The 16433-nt window shown below is 52.3% G+C and overlaps 1 protein-coding gene across 9 annotated transcripts in view; it reads right to left on the bottom strand.

Moving 5' to 3' along the window:
- Positions 1-15967, bottom strand: part of PPP2R5C (protein phosphatase 2 regulatory subunit B'gamma) — a 140137-nt gene extending 124170 nt beyond the window's left edge. For 5 of the 9 annotated variants that reach the window (XM_061395367.1, XM_061395369.1, XM_061395366.1 and 2 more), the window contains exons 1-2: positions 15732-15966; positions 14780-14845 (exon numbers count right to left, since the gene is read on the bottom strand). In XM_061395367.1, the coding sequence (XP_061251351.1) occupies positions 14780-14845; positions 15732-15758 (93 nt within the window). In that variant the 5' untranslated portion in view covers positions 15759-15966. Of the gene's footprint in view, positions 1-14779; positions 14846-15731 lie in introns of all 9 variants that reach the window. The other 4 variants (XM_061395371.1, XM_061395373.1, XM_061395364.1 and 1 more) reach the window with 3 other exon arrangements.
- Between the last annotated feature and the right edge of the window lie 466 nt (positions 15968-16433).

Here is a 16433-nt window from a genome sequence, read left to right as displayed (position 1 = left end):
CAGGCTCACTTCTTCCCTTCTTTGCCACTCCGGGAAAGGAGGTGATGGGCAGTTTCGTTTTTACGTATTCACTCAGTGAGGCGAGAGGTGCTCCAAGACTGGCTTCAGCCTCGTTTGTTTTGGATCAGTGATGGGAAACGATCATCGTTATTAACATTTGGACGCGCTGTGTGGCCCGCAGGATCCCAGCTCCTCCACTGGGGACGGAAGCTGCGCCTCCTGCCGTGGAAGCATGGAGTTCTACCACTGGACGGCCAGAGAAGTCCCGATGGGAAGTTTATCAAACTCAGAATTATTTATCAAAAGAGCTGCCCTTTTCCTTCCACTGGACGTTGCTGCAATTTAGCGGGCTCCGGAGGTTCCGAAGCGAGGGTGCACACACCCACCGCCACGTCAGAGGCAGTTGCGTTTCCAGGTGGGACGTGGGGGCCTCGGGATGCCCTGAGACTCGCATGAAGCCCCGTTAGTGAAGCGGGTGCCAGGCCCACTCTTCTCAGCTCAGGGCCTCTTTACAGCAGGGCTGCGCGGACTCTGGGGGGCGGGGTGTCTATCACTGCCGGTTGTCGGGACCCTTGAGGCCTTGGCAGTGGGGTCTTGGAGGGCTGGGAGGGGGAGTCTGTCAGGCGCCCCCTGCCCAGCCCCTGCACACTGCTGCGCCCCCAGGGAGGGGCACAGCAAGAGGCATGTCTGCTGGGGGCACGAGACGCCCCCCTTCCCAGGTCTTGCAAGCAGCCCAGGCTGCACCTCGGAAGGTGGAAGGGCTTCCTCACCCTCAGGAAAAGCGGTCCCCAGCAGTTTCTAACGTGGGGTGCATCAAGTCTGAAGGTCTCTGGACCCAGCAATATGCCCAAATCCCCAACTTTCTATGCAGCCAGGCAACTGCACCCCCATAAAATCAGAGTGAAGAAGAATGTGGACAGCAGATATATGGGTATTTGTCAGCTTCTTAGTATTCTGAGATATTTCATTCAAACAGCAAAACAGACAACTGGATTTGTGATAAAGCCTCATTCCTAGATGTTTCCCCATATAGGGGATCACTCCTAAACAAGCACCTCTTTCCTGCCATTCAAACACTGCAATTAAAAAAATTCACAATTAGCTGAAAGACATTTATCGCTCATTTGAGCAGGGCCAAATCACTGGCCTCTCAATGGCATCTAGGTGGGGAGTGGGGTCAAAGACCTCACTCTTTCATATCTCTTTCACAGAGCACAGTCTCCACAGGTTTCAGAGCAGAGCCCAGAAACTCACCAGGCAGCATAAGTGCCCTCACCAAAGGGTTTCTCTTAAGCACGGAACCTGATTTGGAGTCCACTAAGCCAGGAGTCAGTGAGTTATGGCCCATGGGCCAAATCTGGCCACCTACCTGTTTTTGCAAACAAAGTTTTACTGGAACACAACCGCACCCATGTATTCACCTACTGGCCATTGCTGCTCACTTGCTACAATGGCAGCAATGAGTAGTTGCCAATTACCCCTGGCTGAGGGGTGAGAAGGAAGGAAGAACAGAAGAGAGTTTCCTGACGGAGGTCAGGCCTGCACTCACACTTAATGGTGTAGGTCTTAAACACGTGACAGTGAAGGCGTGAAAGTCACAGCCTCCAGTCACAAGACCTGCACGAGGAGTCGCTGGGCATCTAAGGACGAGACAGCGTTCGCTCCCCAGATGTCTCGAGAGTAGAAAGCAGACGGAGGGGTGGGGCCAACGAAGTGAGACCCGGGCAACCTCGCTCTGGAAACCACACAGCGGGTGAGGCTGGCGGGAAAAGGCGGGTGACCTGCTTCCACAGAGCCCCCAGACTCAGAAATTCTGGGCAGTGTGCGCAGGAGTGAAGTTTGGGGCTGAAGGGACTTCCCTGGCGGCCCAGTGGTTAACACTGTGTGTCCAACACCGGGAGCACAGGCTCGATCCCTGGGGGCGGAACTAAGATCCCACACGCCACGAGCACGGCCAAAAACAAAGCAAAACAAAACAAACTTTAAAAGAAGAGATATGGGGCTGAAAAGGAGATTACTTTTTTGGACTGAATGCTGACCATCCACAGCTACGGAACCACGTGTGCGTGACACTGGAGAACCGGCTGCCTGTGAGGGAAGAAAGGCATTCTCCGAAGAAATCAGACTGTCCAGGAAAAAACGAAGGCTGTGAGGGTAGGAGCCGGCCCCGCAGAGCACAGCTGTCTGCATTCTCCTTCAGGGGTCAGAAGCCACGAGGGCCAGCTCTCAGCTCAGGCCTGTGAAGCCAGCGGTCAGCTGACAAGCCCACTCAAGTGCAATGCCCACGGCCAGCTGGGCCCAGCCTCATCCTCCCAAGCGTGGACGAGGAACCCCGGCATCTGAGGGGCTGGGTCTTCAACCTGAAACGCGCCTCCCTGTTCCCACTCCTGCACCTCCCTGTCCCACTCTCACGCTTCCCTGTTCCACTCTCGCGCCTCCCTGTCCCACTCTCGCGCCTCCCTGTTCCCACTCTCGGCCCTCTGGTTCCTACCCAGCAGGTGCAGAGGTCTTTGGAACCACTTAGGTTGGATCATCTCACGTCCCTGCTCACCCCATCATCTTAGAGTAAGAATCCAAGGTGCTGCGGATGAGCCTGAGAGCCTGCTGGGCGAGCCTGTGCGCCCTCTTTCCAAACTCCTCCTCGACGTGTTTCGCTTCTCTCCAGCCCGGCTGGCCTTCTTTCTGGTGGACACACCCAGCTCCCTCCCGCCTGGGCCTTTGTACTAGCTGCTTCCTCTGGCTGGAACACCCTTTCCCAGATCTCTGCATCTCTGGCTCCTTCTGCACCCTCGGGTCTCACCTTTGCCCTCGTCCCCCTGGGGAGACTGTCCCTGACCACCTGCAGCAGCCTCCTGGCTTCCAGCGCAGGGCAGCCAGAGGTGGTCCTGCCCACCAGGGGTGTCTGGACACGTGACACACCTGGATTCGGTGTCACGAGGACCAGCGGGAGCTGCTGGTGTCCGGAGCCCCGGGACCGCAGCTCTGCCCAGCACGAGGCGGTCCCACGCCCGCGCAGCCGCCGCCCCTTAGGTACAAGAGAGTACACGGCGCTCACTGAAAGCAAGCTGCACGCGTGCGGGAGCCCGGCTGTGTCCCGCGTCGAATCCCAGCACCTGCGGTGGTGCTCAGCACGCAGCGGGGCCTCAGAACGTGCCTGCTGGGTGACTGAGTGCATCTACTGAACAGAAGCCTGCAACATAAAACACGATGGCCATTCGGCTGGCCAGGCGGGGCGACGTGCTTTCCACCAGAGAACCGCAGTCCAGACTGTCGGTAACCTTGCGGGTAGGCCGCGGCATGGTCAAAGCTGTTGTGACTTACTCAAAGCCTGGACTGGCCATGCTTGGGTGCTATGCCAAGGTTGAGCTGGTTCCTCCATCTCCTGCTGAGATCTCTACAGCTATTCAGACCAGCAGCTTTGGACAGTGCAGTTAAGGAAGCTCTGTGAATGGCTTAGTGGCCACCAAGGCGTGACTATGGCTTTATGCTGGGGAGACTGTGGGCAAGTGTGGCATCACTGGATATGATGTCTGAAGACCAATCTTTCATATGTAATTATATCTGCTTTATTACATCAATGTTCCAACTACCATACAACTGTGCTCATTTCACATGCTAGCAAGGTAGAGCTCAAAATCCTCCAAGAGAGGCTTCAACAGTACGTGAACTGAGAACCTCCAGATGTACAAGCTGGATTTAGAAAAGGCAGAAGAACCAGAGATCAAATTGCCAACATCCACTGGATCACAGAGAAGAAAGAGAATTCCAGGAAAATGTCTACATATGCTTCATTGACTATGCTAAAGCCTTTGACTGTGTGGATCACAACAAATTGTAGAAAATTCTTAAAGAGATGGGAGAAACCTGTATGCAAGTCAAGAAATAACAGTTAGAACCGGACATGGAACAATGGACTGGTTCCAAATTGGGAAAGGAGTACGTCAAGGCTGTATATTGTCACCCTGCTTATTTAACTTATATGCAGAGTACATCACGCGAAATGCTGGGCTGGATGAAGCACAAGCTGGAATCAAGACTGCAGGGAGAAATATCAACAACCTCAGATATGCAGATGATACCACTCTAATGGCAGGAAGTGAAGAGGAACTAAAGAGCCTCTTAATGAAGGTTAAAGAGGAGAGTGAAAAAGCTGGCTTAAGACTCAACATTGAAAAACGTAAGATCATGGCATCTGGTCCCATCACTTCATGGCAAATAGATGAGGAAACAATAGAAACAGTGAGAGACTTTATTTTCTTGGCCTCCAAAATCACTGCGGATGGTAACAGCAGCCATGAAATTAATAGACATTTGCTTCTTCGAAGAAAAGCTATGACAAACCTAGACAGTATATTAAAAAGCAGAGATATCACTTTGCCAACAAAGGTCCATATAGTCAAAACGATGGTTTTTCCAGCAGTCCTGTATGGATGTGAGAGTTGGACCATAAAGAAGGCTGAGAGCCGAAAAACTGGTGCTGAGGAAGATTCTTGAGAGCCCCTTGGATAGCAAGGAGATCAAACAAGTCAATCTCAAAGGAAATCAGCCGTGAATATTCATTGGAAGGACTGATGCTGAATTTGAAGCTCCAATACTTTGGCCACCTGATGTGAAGAGCTGACACATTGGAAAAGACCCTGATGCTGGGAAAGACTGAAGGCAGGAGGAGAAGGGAACGACAGAGGATGAATGGCTGGGTGGCATTACCGACTCAAAGGACATGAGTTTGAACAAACGCCAGGAGATGGTGAAGGACACAGTAGCTTGGTGTGCTGCAGTCCTGAGATCGCAGAGAGTCAGACCCGACTGAGCAACTGAACAACAATTCTGTGGGTGTTCCTGGACCATGTGTGAGCAGACTGGTATTTGAATAAAATAAGACAATGTGTCAGGAAGGAAAGAGAGAGACAAGAGACCAAGAGAATGCTAGCTGAGGGGAGGAAGATGACTCTGGGAGAGATGAGGCTCACCCTGCAAGCAGAAAGGCCTCGCCCTTTAGAGCCCAGGCTCTCTCTCTCAGCATGCAGCACTGCGCCCGTTAGATCTGGAAGGAACCAGACTAGCCCTGCTCTAGGATGCAGGGTTCAGAGTAGATCAAGGAAAATGAGAAACTGCAGACTTCTGGACTCTTTTTAAAACCAAGTTTGTTCTGATCCCCGCCACCCGCAACCCACAAATAAAGATAAATGTCTAAAAAGAAAGACGAGAAGGACACGAGGCTGCTGTTACTCGAGGGCCACCCTGGGTCCACTCCCTGGGTCCACTCTGATGGGGAGGGCGTGGCCTCGGGCTGAGCACCAGGGGTGGGGCTTTAGAAGGTAGGTGGGGCCTCTTTCCCACCTCACATCCCCTTGTCACCTGCCTCTTTTCTCTAATTTTACCCATTTGCTCTTTTGGTCAGTTTATATGTCTTCTTGTCTCTTAAATTTAATCCTAGGTTTGATCCTTTATAGTAAGAAGAGGGACAGCTAACAAGTTCAAAGCGCTCACACTGGAAGTATTTTGAAAGCTGCTGCTGGGCTCTGAGGCCGCTGTGTCCAGCAGAACTTCCTGCGAAGTGGGACCTGCTCCCTGTGCTGTCCAGCAGGGCACCCATGGCCAGATGTGGCCACTGAGCACGTGGAATGCGGCTGGTGTGACTGAGGAACTGAACTTCTGAATCTGATTCATTTTTGTTAATTTACACGTAGCTGCGTGTGTCGAGCAGCTAACTCTTGGGCGGCGCAGGTCTAATGCTTCAGTGGTGCCAGGCACACTGCTACTCCCGTCGGCCAAAACCAGCTTCAGGTCGGAACTAGCGCCCCTTTCGGAGAAGGCACTGGCACCCCACTCCAGTACTCTTGCCTGGAGAATCCCATGGGGAGAAGCCTGGTAGGCTGCAGTCCGTGGGGTCGCTAAGAGTCAGACATGACTGAGTGACTTCACTTTCACTTTTCACTTTCATGCCTTGGAGAAGGAAACGGCAACCCACTCCAGTGTTCTTGCCTGGAGAATCCCAGGGACGGGGGAGCCTGGTGGGCTGCCGTCTATGGGGTCGCACAGAGTCGGACACGACTGAAGTGACTTAGCAGCAGCAGCGCCCCTTTGGTGGTGCTAGTGGTCAAAGAACCCCCCTGCCAACGCAGGAGGTGTAATAGATACAGGTTAGATCCCTGGGCTGGGAGGATGCCCTGGAGAAGGAAATGGCAACACACTCCAGTATTCTTGCCTGGAGAATCTCATGGACAGAGGAGCCTGGTGGGCTGCAGTCCATGGGGTTGCACAGAGTCGGACACGACTGAAGTGACTTAGCATGCACACACAAAGCCCCTTTAGAGCCTTGCTCAAGCTCATCTTTAAAAAAACACATATAGGGTTCCCTGGTGGTCCAGTGGCTAAGACTCTGCACTCCCAGCGCAGGGGGCACGGGTCTGGTCCCTGGTCAGGGACCTAGATCCCACATGATGCAGGGAAACTCTCACATGCGGGAACTAAAGCTGCTGGAGTCAAATAAATCAATATTAAAAAAAACCCACTTATGATAAAGTCTTCTCAGACGGTAAAGAATCTGCCTGCAATGCAGGAAACCCGAGTTCGATCCCTGGGTCGAGAAGACCCCCCTGGAGAAGGAAATGGCACCCCACTCCAGTATTCTTGCCTGGAGAGTCCCATGGATGGAGGAACTTGGTGGGCTGTAGTCCATGGGGTTGCAAAGAGTCGGACACGACTGAGCAACCAACGCTTCCATCATGATAGAGGAAAACATGAAGTCCTCCAACTGAGAGATTTTCTTCCTCCCCTCTTGGAGCGTTTACTTCTAGGCCGGCTCTCTCCCGCCCCCAGGTGGAGAAAACGAAGATGACGCCGTGCCCGGGGTTAGGGAAGCAGCATGTCTCAGCAGCTGCTGTTCTGGAAGCTGACCTACAAGCAGGGCCTGGGGAGACTTGGCTCAACACCACCGGCGGACAGGAAGACGCCAGGCTGTTACCAGAATGCTGGGCCAAGCCAGACAGCATCGTGTCCCGACCTGGGCAAGTGCCCAGTACTTAAGGAAACACCGGAGATGCTGTGAGAGCTGCCATCTTTCAGAGGAATTTTCCCTGTGACTTAGGAAAAGATCCCCGTGATTCACGCTGCTGCAGACTGACTCACCCTGCGCTCCTCGCCGGGGGGTGACCTCGCCACCGCCATGGGCAGGGCTCCGGGCCTGCACTCGCTGGGAGAAGGCTGACCCAGGAGCTCCTACAAACAGGGATGCTTCCTGTTATCTCACACAAGTCAGTTCCAGGCTAGCTCGTCAGGCAGAGGAGCTTTTACTGAAGAGGAGGGGGTGCTCACTGACCTCCGCTGGCGTTACCCACGAGGCACTCCCCACGCCCACCGCCACACCCCGCGTCCCACGTGAGCTCGGGGGCTCCTGGGTCTGCTTTAAACCCTCTGCTTTCCTCGCCCACGGCTGTAGGGGGAGCTCTTTACAAGAACGTGCCCCACCTCGACCCATCCATTCAGCGGCTGCTGAGTGCAAACGACGGGGGCCAACTTACCCCCAATTCTACTCAATGTCTGAGAGCAACAGCTGTGACCCTTCACAAATAACAGAAAACACGCTTCATGGGTGACACGAGGGCCTCCCTCTTGTCTTCCCCAGCGTCTTTATAGGACAAGACACACTCCAACTTTTGTCTCTCTTTCTATATATGTACACACACAACTTATAAAATACGTATGATCTACTGAGAAATATTCCCAAAATAAATTTAAAAAGAACGATAAAGCACCCCAGATTTGTGGATATGAAGGGCCAACTCTAAGTTATGCTGGGATTTCTGACTGTGCAAACAGTCACCCCAACCCCCATGTTATCCAGGGGCCAACCAAACCTTTTACAAGAATCTTTAGAAACATCAGAAAAAACACCTAAGACGATAAGCTTCAGATTTGTGTGTGTGTGTGCTGAGGTGCTTCCATCATGTCCGACTCTTTGTGGCCCCATGGACTGTAGCATGCCAGCTTATCTGTCCGTGGAATTCTCCAGGCAAAAAAACTGGGGGGGTTGCTATGCCCTCCTCCAGGGAATTTTTCCAACCCAGGGTTTGAACCTGTGTCTCCTGTGGCTCCTGCGTTGCAGGATTCTTTACTGCTGAGCCACTGGGAAGGCCCAATCTTCTGCTCTAATATAATGCTATTTATTTGAAACAAATTACACTGAATGAAAATTCTGCATTAAAATTCCCTTAGACGATCAAGGAGGCGATACATAAATAAGCCTCTTACCAAGAGAGATTTTTTTTCTTTCAAATTTACAGAATCAGAAAGAAAACAGCCAGCTGATTGATTCGAAGCTCTCTTCCTTCCTGAACACTTTCAAAATCCACCACCAAGTACTTCTTGACTCCAGGTCCTAACACATCTGGCAAGTGCAAAGAAGAATCCAGTTACAGTGCTGGCCTCGAGGTCTCGGTCTAGCGGGGAGGTAAATCTCAGGTAAATTAAAGTTGTCCAAGGCACTATACATGGTAAACAATTGGCAGAGCAGATAACTGCTATGCAAATTGAAAAGACAGGGAAAAAACACGTTCCAGGATGGTGAGAAAAAGTTTCCTCTAAATTTCATAACAAATGAACTTGAGTTGGAGATACAAAGAGGAAAGCAGGAAAGGGATGAGAGGAGTAGTCTAAACATCAGGTCTCCGAGTGGGCTCCCTGAGGCCCCTGGGGGGGGGTCTCCTATTTTTACGGTAACATTGAGACATGCTTTGTCTTTATAACCATCACTTTGCTGATTTCTCACAGGCTACCGGACTGCTGCTGCTACTGCTGCTGCTACGCCACGTCAGTTGTGTCTGACTCTGTGCGACCCCATAGACGACAGCCCACCGGGCTCCGCCGTCCCTGGGATTCTCCAGGCAAGAACACTGGAGTGGGTTGCCATTTCCTTCTCCAATGCATGAAAGTAAAAAGTGAAAGGGAAGTCGCTCAGTCCTGTCCGACTCTTAGCGACCCCATGGACTGCAGCCTACCAGGCTCCTCCGCCCATGGGATTTGCCAGGCAAGAGCACTGGAGTGGGGTGCCATTGCCTGCTACTGACATATGATATCAAAACAGACAGAATGCAGGCACAGACTCAGGAGACCAGCTATCTTCAGTTAAGCCAGATATTACAGGGATTTGCAGAAACACAGAGCAATGCCATTTTTCCTAGTGAATTTTTGTAAATAGTCATTCCTGATGAAAAATATTCTATTTATGTCAACACGCCATAGGTGTGGTATAGGTATTCAATAAATTAATGCATAACAAAAAATTTTCTCTTTTAGTTTCTGATATGAAATATGTAGTTATAGCCCACCTCAGTCAAAGCTCTCAGGGACCCTCATGAATTCTGAAGGGTGTGAAGGGGTGTGGGTGCCCCTCTATCTGAGCACAGCTCTTCCCATCAGTGTGCCAGGCACAACTCACAAGCAAGAGTGGGTAATTTGTGCAGAGAGCTTTCTAGAGCAGTGGCTGCGACACGGGGCCATTTTGGCCTCCAAGAGACACTGGGCCATGTTAAGAGGCATTTTTGCTCGTCACTGCCGGAGATGGGGAGCTGCTGGCACCTAGTGGGGCTGCCCAAGGATCCCGGGGGGGCTCCTGAGTGCACAGCACCACGGGCAGCACCACAGGGGCGCACCTGGCCCCCCATGGCTGTAGTGCTGAGGCTGGGTTGCCCTCTCAAGAGCAGTGGGTCTTTGGTGGGAGGCACTCTGTGCCCACCAAGTGTCCAGCTTGTAGCACAGGACAGGAGCCGGCGCTAGAGAGGGGATAGCTCAGGGAGTCTCACTCTCTGAGGACAGTGACTCCTGGCACCTCCAGACCCCACATCCTACCAATCCGACTGTCCTCTCTGCAGAGCCGCCATCTTCCTGGACACCTGGGCCCTAAGCAATGATGATGCGGAATTCCCATTCCCAACAAAATAACTTGTAGAGAGTCCCTTGGACAGCAAAGAGATCAAACCAGTCAATCCTAAAGGAAATCAACCCCAAATATTCATTGGAAGAACTGATGCTGAAGCTGAGGCTCCAATACTCTGGCCACATGATGTGAAGAGCCCACTCACTGGAAAAGACCCTGATGCTGGGAAAGACTGAAGGCAAAAGGAGAAGGGGACGACAGAGGATGAGATGGTTGGATGGCATGAGTTTGAGCAAACTCTGGGACATAGTGAAAGACAGCGAAGCCTGGCGTGCTGTAGTCAATGGAGTCACAAAGAACTGGACGTGATTTAGCAACTGAACAACTAACAACAAAATAATTACATAAGAATTTTTAAAAAGTTGTTTTTTTCGGCCCCACCCAGCGGCATGAGAGATCTTAGTTCCTTGACCAGGGATTCCCCTGCAGTGGAAGCACAGAGTCCTAACCACCGGACGGCCAGGGAAGTCCCATCAAAACAGATTTTAAAGTACTCCTCCTTGGAGCCCTCTCCGAGTGTCCCTGGAGGCCAGTTTGCGGTTGTATTGGAAAAAATCGGTAAGATGACGATGGGAGAAGGGGCACGGGAAGCCCCCAGTGAGCCTGAGTTGAGAATTCAGCCTCCACACAGAGGCTTTGGTGTTCTGGGGATGGGAGGTGGGGACTCTCCTCTCGGGAGGGGAGGACTACAGCTGTCCCCCCGAAAGCACAACCACTTCGCCGTCCATCTCCAACCTTACGCAGCTCAGAAAGCCTGCTACCAAGTTACGCAACTGGAGAGTCAAAAAACTTTTCATGGACAGGCATCTTTCACAAAAACGTTATTCCTGTTAACATGTAATGGGCGTTACTGTCACTATTAGATGAATTAATAAGCATCTCTAAAATTTCAGTTTAAATTTCTAAAACAGGACTCTACCACCGATGCTGACGGGACCCCAGCAAGTCTGGCTTCCTGTCTCAGGAACCCTGAGGGGAGGGGGTGGGGAATGCAAAGGGACAGGTCACAGACAGGAAGACGAGCTACTGCTGAAGGTGGAAGGGGTCAGAAAAAGCTCACAGGTTAGGAGAGAGGGCTGTTCAGCTTTTCTTTCAGCAACAGATATTATGTAAGAGTTGCTGTAGAGACTTTCAAACAAAACTGAGCTGAAACAGGATAAGGAAGACATATGACTAGAGAACAACACTCGAACGACCTTTAATGTGCTTACAACCAATCTCTTTACAGAAAGCATCGACACTTTTAAAAACGTAACTTTGGACACAGTACACAAATCGAAATAATGATAACAAAGCATATAGTCGCGTGGTCTGATCCTCTGCAGTGGACTCTGGGACTCTCCAAGCGGTTTATTAGGGTTCTAAATGCTCATCCAACGAGCATAGCTATGTGTCTACAGACTTGATGCTGACTGAGGACAGCTGCTCAGGGACGAGTTCGCTCTGTCAATCGCCACAGGTCTACAAGGTCAAGGTCCCTGTGAACTCATCTGTCCTCACTCCTTAAAAGCATGCTTGAAATAAACCAGCAGGAAGTAATGGATGGAAACTGATTCCCAGGGCACTTATGGAAAGGCAAGTCAAACATTAACCATTCTGTTTGAAAGGAGGAAAAAAAAATCTACTTGCAAAAAAGAAAAAAATCAAAGATGTACCAAATACAGGTCAGTCAAGGAGTAGAAATTTCTACTAAAAGACAAAAGTTATACAGCAGCAGTTATGACTTTTAATGGTATTTTGCTGCCCTGAGAGATATATCCTGGCCATATATCTTGTGGGGAAAACTTTCAAGAGGGGTCACGCCTGATCTATCCCATGCAGTTAAAAATGGCCAAATGTGAAACTCACCAAGTCATTTTAGAGATGAGGAGCCAGGGCCACGGAAGTTAGGTGCCACTGCTGACGGCACCAAGGGGTCAGCGTTTGTGTTCATGAACCCTCGGCTGAGGCACTGCCCCAGCCACACTTGTCCTGCCTGAAGGACTTCATGTTCTTGCTAAAGACTCATGCCGTTAAATGGCCCCCATTCTAACCAAAGCGGTCTGCGATGCTAGCCACCAGCTCCTTTGTTTACCTTGAGGCCAGCTTGTCGCCAGCCAGGACTTTGTATAAAGACCTTTCCCCACACTTGAAGTGGCTGGTATACTGAGTCAGCCGCAGGCCAAGTTCTTTTTTTTTTTTTTTAGGCCAAGTTCTTTTAAGTGTTCTCGGTAGGGACGACTTGTCTGCCCTGGACGAGCACCTGCTCTGTAGCCCTCGGGTTATGAGGTCCAGGATGTGCTAACTGTCCTAATGGAGGTGTGTCTGCAGGGTAACGTGAGCCAATGCCGACCGTGAAGGTGATGTGACATCTAAAAGGTTCGAAAAGCAGCGTGGGAAACTGTAAGTGTTAGTCATATCTGATTCTTTGCAACCCCATGGACTGCAGCCCACCAGGCTCCTCTGTCCATGAGATTTTCCAGGCAAGGATACTGGAGTAGGTTGCCATTTCCCTCTCCAGGGGATCTTCCCAACCCAGGGATCGAACGTGGGTCTCTTGCACTGCAGGCAGATTCTTTACTGACTGAACTACCAGGGAAGCCCAGGGGAAACTATAAACCCATGTGACCGTTCAGGTTAAAACATTCCAGCTCAAAGTAACATGGGCAGACAGGAGGGGAAGAAAGTGCGCGATGGTTTCATTCACCCGTGTGAGTAAATCGCACTGGCTAAGGGGGTGGGACTAGAAGTGAAGATGGACAAGAATACAGAGGGGAGAGAGACAACAGCGGGAAAGCAACGGCCAGCCCAGAGTTCAGAGGCACAGAAGAGCCTCGGCTAGTGCGCCTGCAAAATACCCAGGACCTGCCAAGTGTCAGGCTTAATACGCCATGTTGCCTCTGGGATCCTGAGGAGGAAGCAGTGAAGGGCCCAACATTTCAGCACTTTTTAGTGGTAATTTCAAGCTCTGTAGCTCCAGCTCTTAGACAGTAGCGCTGGAAAAAATACAGAAAGACAAGTGGGGCATCACACTCAAGACACTGGAGGCCACACCTCAAGATTCTTAAGCCACTGACAGTCTAAGAACCCAATCCACCTCAAACAGACACTTGATTTAGGAGTGGCTTTGGGATTGCTGAGTTGCTGAGCAGTTGTTGTTGTTGTTGTTTTCCAGATTCAAACTTAACATTTTCCATCCTTACAGTCAGGTTCTTTTCATTAAAACAGGAATAAATGAACCATACGCACTGATCTCTGTGTGTGCAACACTAACAGAGACAGGTATGCGAGCAAGAAAGGTCTGGGGCAGCACTCGGAAGACTAAGCAGTTTTAATGAAAGAGCAACAAACCAAAAAAGGGAAAAGAAAAGGCATATACCTTTGCAGAGCAGCTAAATTTCATTTAAATCAATTTAGTCAAAAGAGTGACACGGAAGTAAGCCAAGTCAAATGCAAGAACGCCTCAGTGAAACGTGACTGTCTGCTATAAAGAAAGGACGGGGAAGACTGGCACAAAGACACTGGTATTTAAGGAACCTTTTGGATTTCTGTTTTCTGCTTTGGGGAGGGCAACAGATTTGCTGGAGTAAACCACCTCCTGAAGAGGAGGGAGACTTAGAAGGTACCAAATGGTAAGGAAAAGATAACCTGGGGCTATATATATTAAAAAAAAAAAAAAGGCTAGTGCAGATAACGGCCCGTTAACTTACTTCCCAGACAGAACTGAACTCTATTCTAATTTGGCATATAGGAAAGGGTCTGACACTTGTAAATTACTGTCATTGGCGATAAGACTAGGGACCTAAACAGTCCAGCTCTGGAGAACTATGACACCAAATTAAGCAGCTTCTCTGCTACCAAGGATTCAAAACAACCCATTAGCTCTGCCTGGGTCTGTGCGGCTCCCAGACCCTCAGCCCAAGGTGCTCTAGCTAAACCGGGTGCAAGGAAGAAAGGGTGAAGCCAAGCGCTGGCTCTGTAGACACCCTCAAAGCACGCTCCCACCAGGTAGACACAGTCCCCACAAAGCACTCCGGCAGCTTCCTCAATAAGCCCAAAGGAAAGAAGCGAAAGAAGTCAGAACTGGCCAATACAAAGAAAAACAATGTGAAAGATGACGGACGATCGCACAAAAATAGCAATACCAGAAAATCCAAAATATACCAGCACTGTGAGGGACAGAGGCTAATGGGACAGGACACTTACAGGGAAAAACACAGCAAAGTCTGCAGCCCAGAAAGCAAGGGTGATGGGAGGAGGGGGAGGACGAGCTGCTGAGACAGACCTGCCTGTGAGCATGCTCAGTCGCTTCAGTCGTGGCCGACTCTTTGCCACCCCATGGACTGTAGCCCACCAGGCTCTTCTGGCCACGGGATTTTCCCCGCAAGAATACTGGAGTCGGTTGCCATTTCCTCCTCTAGGGGATCTTCCCAGCCCAAGGATCGATCCTGCGTCTCCTGCATTGCAGGCAGATTTTTAACCACTGAGCCACCAGGGAAGCTGAGAGACAGACCTGGCCCCTTGCAAAGGAAGAGGGAGGATGGGAAAACTGAAAGGAACCTGAACCCAGTCTTGAAAGAGTCCTTGACGCCAGGCTCCACAGCAGGGCTGCTAGACTTCAGGTGGTGAACCTGAATATACCAGCTGCGCCAGACGTACACAACTGGTCTGAAAACATTCTTATTTCCCCAAAGACAAATAATACAAACCCAAATAACTAAAATGGAGGGCTATGAGCGACACAAGTAAAAGATCTCATACAGGGGAACATTTCAGAAGAGCCTAGATTTTCTCACCCTCAGTTTTCCTACCCTAAAAAGGTGTTTATGAAAAAAAAAGGAAACAATACTTAAGAATAGTTACCTCTGAGTCTATTATGTCTTGTCCTTCTTTTGAACTTTTTCCACTCTTCCCTGCTTTGGGTGATTCCTGGGAAACATCAAGCAGAATCAATTAGGTTCCTCAATTTTTAGACTGTGAAACATCAAATAAACCAAAATGCAGTTTCATAAATATTTAGACAATTTAACTATGACTTTTGATAGTTTTCATCAATACCGTCACGACTTTCTTCCTTTATATGGTTAAGAGACCCAGGATTGTGATGTGACACCCACCGGCCAACCCAAAATTCAGATTCTCCTTGTTTTCTTCGTCTGCATTATCTGGCGCTCAAAACTTGAAGCAGAAACAGGTAAATGCACATTTGTACTATGCTCTCGGCATCTTGAAAGATGCACATCACAACCCTTTTTTCCCCTTCCCACACTCAACTCTGGGAGCGAGGATATCCGGGGTGATTCTGAAACGCTACAGAGCTCCACCTGAAGCAAAAACATACCCCCCCCCCACCCGTATGCAAACGCAGCACAGTCACAGCCGTCGCAGCCGCCGCCACCCAGGATAAGAATAGTATTTGAGAGCCCCAGAGTGTCCCTCCGGAGGGCAAACAGTTCTCCCCAAGCATTAAGCCCGGTCCATTCGCTGCCCTCCTCCCCAGCCGGAGGGTCTCTGCTGAGACGCCTGCACCCCGGCCTCGGAAGCCCCTGTCCAGGGGCCGGCAAGGATGGGTCAACCACCTCCGCGGCCCCACCTGCCCCCTCGCGCCCATCGCGCGCGCCGCCCCCCAACCCCGGCCGCGCCCCCCACGCCCCGGCCGGTCCCAGCCTGGGCTCCGAGGCCCCGGGCGGACCCGCTGCCCCCCGCCCCCACCCCGCACCCGCGCGATCCGGGAGCCCCGCCGGGCCCCGCTCCCGGGCCGTTCCCCGCTGCCCCTCGCGCCCGCCCCGTCCGGCGGCCCCGGGACCCGACTCACTTTCTCCTTCTTGTTTTTATTCGGCATGGCTGGTGCGGACCGCCGCCGCCTCCCCCGCCGCCTGCCCCCGCCCCGGCCGTCGCGCCTCCCCCTCCCGGCCGCCGCCGCCGCCGCCGCCGCCGCTGCCGCCGCCCGGGGACTGAGTCGTTCGCTCGCTCGCGGTTCCCCTTTCCCAGGTTCCCAGAGGCTGCGGCAGCCGCGGCGGCGGCAGCGGCGGCGGCGGCGGCGGAGGCAGCGGCGGCTTCTCTCCGCCCCTCCCCCGGCCCGCCCCGCCCCTCCCCTCCCCTCCCCTCCCCTCCCCCAGAGCTCTCCCCGCCCCCGCGCCCGGCCCCGCCCCCGTCCCGCGGCCCCGCTCCGCCCCCAGCCCGCCTCCGCGCCGGCCCCGCCCCATCTCCGGCCACGCCCCTGCTCGCGGCCCCTCCCACCACGGCCCCGCCCCCAGTGCGCGGTCCCGCCCCTGCCCCGCCCCGCCCCGCCCCGCCGCCCTCCAGGCCACCCGGCCATTGGCCGAGGCGCCTCACGTGCCCTAACGCTCTCCGTTCTCCCCGCTCCTTCGCGCGGCTTCGGTCTTCCTCCCCGCGCTCCGGCTCGGGTCCGTCTCACACAGGGCAGCGGCGGCGGCTGGGGAGGGAGTGTGGGGCTTCGGCTGAGGCGACAGACCGGAAACTGTTGTGGAGGTTCGGTACAGATAGAGCAGGGGAC

The sequence above is a fragment of the Bos javanicus genome, chromosome 21 (assembly GCF_032452875.1).
Source record: "Bos javanicus breed banteng chromosome 21, ARS-OSU_banteng_1.0, whole genome shotgun sequence".
In the NCBI taxonomy this organism is placed as follows: Eukaryota; Metazoa; Chordata; class Mammalia; order Artiodactyla; family Bovidae; genus Bos; species Bos javanicus.
Note: the sequence above shows the minus strand (reverse complement) of the source record. Positions and strands in the feature narration are given on the sequence as shown.